Source organism: Prorops nasuta, unplaced genomic scaffold, assembly GCF_024137725.1.
Source record: "Prorops nasuta isolate Cenicafe-Biocafe unplaced genomic scaffold, Cenicafe_Pnas_1.2 PNAS00022, whole genome shotgun sequence".
Taxonomy (NCBI): domain Eukaryota; kingdom Metazoa; phylum Arthropoda; class Insecta; order Hymenoptera; family Bethylidae; genus Prorops; species Prorops nasuta.
In genome coordinates, this window is record NW_027116819.1 from 1,545,753 (window position 1) to 1,551,752 (window position 6,000).

Consider the following 6,000-nt stretch of genomic DNA (forward strand, 5'->3'; position numbering starts at 1 on the left):
TACATTGCATCAAATTTTTGTATAATTCCACGAGCAGTTTCCTCATTCTTCACAAATTGTAGTTGATCGTTTGAAATGCCATTATATATATAATTCATGGCTTTCAAATCCTTTTCCAACCATACATTTTCAGACACTTGTGCATCTCTTTCTCTTTTAATAACCTCATCACACTTTTTTAGCCTTAGAATTATCAAAATTCTTCTTTTCCAGCAGTCATAGTCCTTGCCGTTAAATATTGGAATCCGCAAATCATCCTCCATTTTGAATAACGTTAATTTTCCAAACAAGCTTTCTTAATTTTTTTCAGATACGAAACCACTTTCTGCTACCATGTTAAGAAAATACACCAATACTTAGTTTAATCCACCTTTATATATTCCACTTTTAATACATATTATCTTTTATAACAAAATAATTATAAAATACTTGTGTTATTTCTAGTAGCATGCTTCCACTGCGCCACTGCTACGGGAAGAAGAAGAAAAACGGAAAAATTAGCAGCAGTACCACCAGTTACATAAATCCCTAGCTAGTACCACCAACCTATATATGGAAATTTACTATATTTTCACAATTTCGAGCTAAAAAAGAAATTAAGAAAACTAAATCAAAAATCAAAGAAAGAAACTTCCATAACTCCCTCAAACTCGAAGAGTTTCCGAGTGGAGATGAACGCTCATGAGGAAGAGGTTCAGGAACCTGTTCCTGACGAGTTATTAATAGGTGAGAAAGAATTGCTGGTGTGCAGGGACGAGTGCCCTGACAAATCCAGACGTTTTTTTTCGCTGTCGTGCTAGGACGGGTACCTAGACAAGTACAGTCGTATATTTCTGTTATGTTAAAACATATTGTATTTACATTAATACGGTTGTTTTAATTTGACCAATTGTAGATGCAGAGCAAGAAGTCTTGATACTGGACCCTGAGGGTATCCTAGAAAATCAAGAAAATGAAAACACTGCATTACATACAGAGAATTTTATGCCTATAACAGAAACTGAAGTAGTGGAATTCGATTGCTTGGACGAAGACATTTTAAATTTATTAGGAAAAGATTCTACGAAATCAGGGAAGGTAGAAGCGAAGTTTCATCCTTCTTTGGAGAAACGTTGGTGGTTCTGGCTGGAGTCAGGTCTTCCTAAAGAGGAAAAACTAGAACTCCTAAAGAAGTATGAAAGGCCGATTTTATTTGAAGCTCCTAAGCTTAATAAGGAGATAACATCTCTGATAGGCGAAACAGGCATTAAAAGAGATAACTATTTCTGTGATCAGCAGAATTCGTTGGGTTCAGCCTTAGTGTCGTTGGGCACAACAATAACTTCACTCCTTAATAGTGAGGACCAATTAAATAAGATAGAGTTACTTGAGAGACTAGGAGACACAGGTAAACTCATGTCTAACCTCCAATTTGAATTGACGAAGGTCAGGAAATCCTTTATTACACCAGGTTTAAGCAAAAGCATGAGATCCTTATTTTCAGATAGAAAATCGGGTACCTGGTTATTTGGTCCGAATCTAAGAGAAGACATTAAGGATGCCAAGTCAATGGAGAAGCTAGCTCAAGAAATGAAAGGGTCAATCTATAAGAAACCCTTGCAAGCATCGGGAAATTTAAACTTCAAAGGCCCGTTTGCGAGAAGATTCAATTACAGTCAAACGGGCTGGAGGAACAAGAATTACACCCAACGACATTATTATGCAAAAACGGGAAAATTCCAATCGAAGTCTCCCAACGTGAATCATCAAGTGAAAAAGGACCAATTCAAGAAAACTTAAAAGAAGTGAGTACAAGAGCGGGTCGTTTGAAAAGGTTCTATGAATCATGGAAAACAATTACATTGGATAAATTTGTATTAGACTGTATTAGAGGTTACAAAATTTTATTCAATTGTAAACCAAGTGGTTTTGAAAATAGAATGGAACCAAAGAGATCAGATCAAGATTCTAGGGAAATTGGTTTAGCTATAGAAGCTCTTATAAAAAAGGTGCAGTAGTACAGTGTAAATTTCAAGCAGGCCAATTCTTATCGTCCTATTTTGTAATACCAAAGGCAAATGGAGGTAGGAGATTTATACTCAACCTCAAAAAACTGAATTCTTTTATAAGTACAAGTCATTTTAAAATGGAAGATATTCGTACCGCAATTAGATTAATTAGAAAAAATTTTTATATGGGACTTTTAGATTTGGAAGATGCTTACTTTCTGGTCCCTGTCCATAAAAACTGTAGAAAATACTTAAGGTTTAAATTTAAAAATATTACTTATGAATTTACTTGCTTGCCTTTTGGTTTATGTACGGCACCATTTGTATTCACAAAGTTAATGAAACCGGTGGTTGCTAGGCTTAGGGCTCAAGGTTTACTATCGGTGGTTTACTTGGATGATTTATTATGTATAGGACAAGATGAAATCTCATGTAAGGAGAATATACATAAAACGGTTATATTGTTGGAATCATTAGGATTTATAATTAACTTTCAAAAGAGTAAACTTTTTCCCTCAAGAGAATGTCAGTTTTTAGGATTTATTATGAATTCAATTGAAATGACGTTGCAATTGCCTGAAAAGAAAAAGGATGTCATTAAGAACACAGTTAGGAGTTTAAGCAGGAAAGAGGTATGTTCAATTAGAGATCTATCACATGTAATAGGCTTGTTGGTAGCGGCTAGTCAAGCAATAAGATATGCTTGGACTTACATTAGAGGTTTAGAAAATTTGAAATACGTGGAATTAGCAAGGAATGGAAGAAATTATGATGCAACAATGACCTTATCAACACAATCGAGAAGAGATTTATTATGGTTTGAAATGAATATTGATTCTGTAAAAAACACAATTGTTAGAGATTGTATTGATTGTGAAATTTATACGGATGCTTCTACTTCAGGTTGGGGAGCGTTATATGGTGATAAACGAATTCATGGCTTTTGGTCAGTAGAAGATTTGAAAAACCATATCAATTTCTTAGAGCTATTGGCAGTTTATAAAGCGCTCAAAACTTTTTCGCCATTATTAAAAAAGAAAAATATTCTACTAAGGGTGGACAATACCACCGCAATAGCGTATATAAACAAAGCAGGAGGTGTAAAGTTTGAACATTTGAATAAACTGGCTAGGGAAATCTGGCAATGGGCAGAAGAAAACGATGCATGGCTTTTAGCATCTTATATTCCTTCCAAGGAAAATAAATCAGCGGATGAATTGTCTAGAATTTCCAATATGGATGTAGAATGGGAACTTGCATCATATTATTTTGATCTAATAATACAGAGGTTCGGTGAACCTGAAATAGATCTATTTGCGTCCCAACTTAATAAAAAATGTGTAAAATATTTTACGTGGCAACAAGAACCAGGGGCATTTACGATAGATGCGTTCACTATGTCCTGGAAGGATATGTATTTATATGCATTTCCCCCGTTTTCCATGGTTCTAAGAACTCTAATGAAAATTATAGAAGAGAAAGCGGAGGGCATTGTAGTGTTACCAAATTGGCAGGGTCAACCCTGGTATCCGCTATTTTTATCCATAAGTATAGAATATATGATATTGGGACCTGATTATGAGATGCTACTATCTCCTTGCAGATCTGTCACTCATCCGTTAGCCCAGAACCTATCACTAATTGTAGCCAGGGTATCAGGCTAGCTTTTCTAAAGGAGAATATTGAGGAAAGCACGGTTAATATTTTGTTAGCCTCGCTAGCAGATGGAACGAAGAAACGTTATGAAGCTAATTTTATTAAATGGAAACATTTTTGCGATAAAACCAATACAAATCCATTTCAACCATCATCGGAAATAGTCTTAAAGTTTTTTACGGAAAAGTTTAAAAATGGGGCATCTTATGGAATGCTAAACATGTATCGGGCGATGATCTCTTTTATATCGAGAGGTGCCTTAACCAATAACAATATAATTTCAAGATTTATGAAGGGTGTATGTAGGTTGAGGCCTCAAAAACCTAAATACGAATATGTTTGGGATGTGTCTCTAGTGTTAGAAGTTTTAGAGAAATGGTTCCCATTAAAAGATTTAATGTTACAGAAGTTATCAGAAAAGACACTCATGTTACTAGCACTGGCTACTGGACATCGAGTTCAGACTTTAGGCGCAATTAAAGTTAGGGATATAAAAATCGGTATCAAGGAGGTAACCATACATGTAACAGGGTTTTTAAAAACCTCGGGTCCTGGCAGGAGTCAACCCTTAATAGTCTTACCATTTTTGACGGATAAGCCAGAGTTATATGTGGCTGGTACGTTAGTACATTATTTAAGTTTAACTAATAGTTTAAGAGAAGGCATAGATAGTCTGTTTATTACGCATAAGAAGCCATTTAGAGGAGCATCGACTCAAACACTTAGCAGATGGCTCAAGGCAACATTAACAGCTTGCGGGGTAGATACGTCAGTTTTTAAGGCGCATTCAGTTAGACATGCGTCAACGTCGAAGGCTTTTTCTAAAGGAGTAGATATAGAGTTAATTAGAAAATCGGCAGGATGGACAAAAAGATACCAAGCTTTTCAAAAATTTTACAATAGACCTATTCAAACAGTTGACAATAGTTTTGTTGCTTCAATACTAACATAAATGTTAAATTCAAAAATTATATTATATTTTTTGTTTTGTTTGTGTATTCAAGTAGTATGAAGCTTTATTAATAAAGGAAGATTGAAGTCAAAATTTTGCTAAGCTCTTAAAATCTACATTGTAATCTCGAAGTACGAGGCTTGAAATGTAATTGGGTGATCGAACGAGCTTCGCTTCGCGAAGCTCGTTCGATCATAATTATATGAAAGCCTCGTACGAGAAGATTACAACCCACCCTCGGATAAACCCAAATCCCTAGAAAAATAAAAATAGCAAAATTTTTTGTAACTCTGAAAGAAAGTGAGGAAGTTCAGGATATAGGTAGGTATACGGGTAGTGCATACACTACATAAACATCTAGAAGGGCTTCATCTTTGATGTTTTTTGGATCTGAAAATTGCGACATCTAGCGGGAACAAGATGATACTACATTGTAATCTTCTCGTACGAGGCTTTCATATAATTATGATCGAACGAGCTTCGCTTCGCTTCGCGAAGCTCGTTCGATCACCCAACTCTTGGCGTGGCGTCACGTAGAGCTACTGAAGCATCCGTGAAAGCACCCCACTTCGGCCACTTCTGCCTCCTCGAACGTTGCACGCATACCATTACTGCAGTACGTGCATGTTTCGGTCTCCTTCGTATAGCTCCGGTATATTTCGAGTACGAGAAAGAGAGGTATACTTTTCTCGGACCTCTCTTTCTCGCGCTCCACCTTCGTTCGTTTAGCCAACGAGTCTAAACGAGAGAAGCCGAGCTAGCCGAAGAAAATTATGAAATGTCTTTTTCGCGGCCAGCTATGATAAAAGCTGACCACACGCTAAATGAGAATATAAAGATAAAATATTTATAAACAAACAGCCATTAACTTATTAGATTTTATAATAAATAAGGAAATGCGATGATATTACGTAACATTGGTCAATTTTCTTAAGACTCATATGTAACGTATTATTGTTAAAAATATTTTATTTTCTTAATTTATTATTTAATCTAGTAGGTTAATGGTAATAAAAAAAAAAATTCATGACGAAAAAAAAAAATTAAAAAAGTTTGCATGAATCTGCGGGAATCGAACCCGAGTCCGCGTAAGTAGCAAGCAAGCGCCTTATCATCTGCGCTACGGGACGCACTTGTCAACCAAGAAGCTTAGTGGCCTGTTAGATCGATGGAAGCTTTCTCTATGAAATTCAATTTACAGAATAAAATATCAATTATAATCGTACATATATTTATTTCGCATGTCTTTTCCTAATGAAATAAAATTTTTTTTTGCATATTTCTAATCATTAATGACTTTAACAGCTGTAGCTTCAAAAAGTGACTCCAACATTACGAAGAATATTTTTGATGGCTGTGGAATTAAAAATAAGTAACCCAAGATTTGTATTAGGGATTTAATTT

The 6,000-nt window shown here is 35.4% G+C and overlaps 1 protein-coding gene across 1 annotated transcript; it reads left to right on the forward strand.

The window, feature by feature from the left end:
* The first annotated feature begins 2,548 nt into the window (after nucleotides 1-2,548).
* LOC136781462 (uncharacterized) lies at nucleotides 2,549-4,596 on the forward strand. Its single transcript, XM_066740370.1, has 2 exons — nucleotides 2,549-3,481; nucleotides 3,592-4,596. The coding sequence occupies exons 1-2, from the start codon at nucleotides 2,549-2,551 to the stop codon at nucleotides 4,594-4,596; spliced, it is 1,938 nt and encodes a 645-aa protein (XP_066596467.1).
* The last annotated feature ends 1,404 nt before the right edge of the window (nucleotides 4,597-6,000 follow it).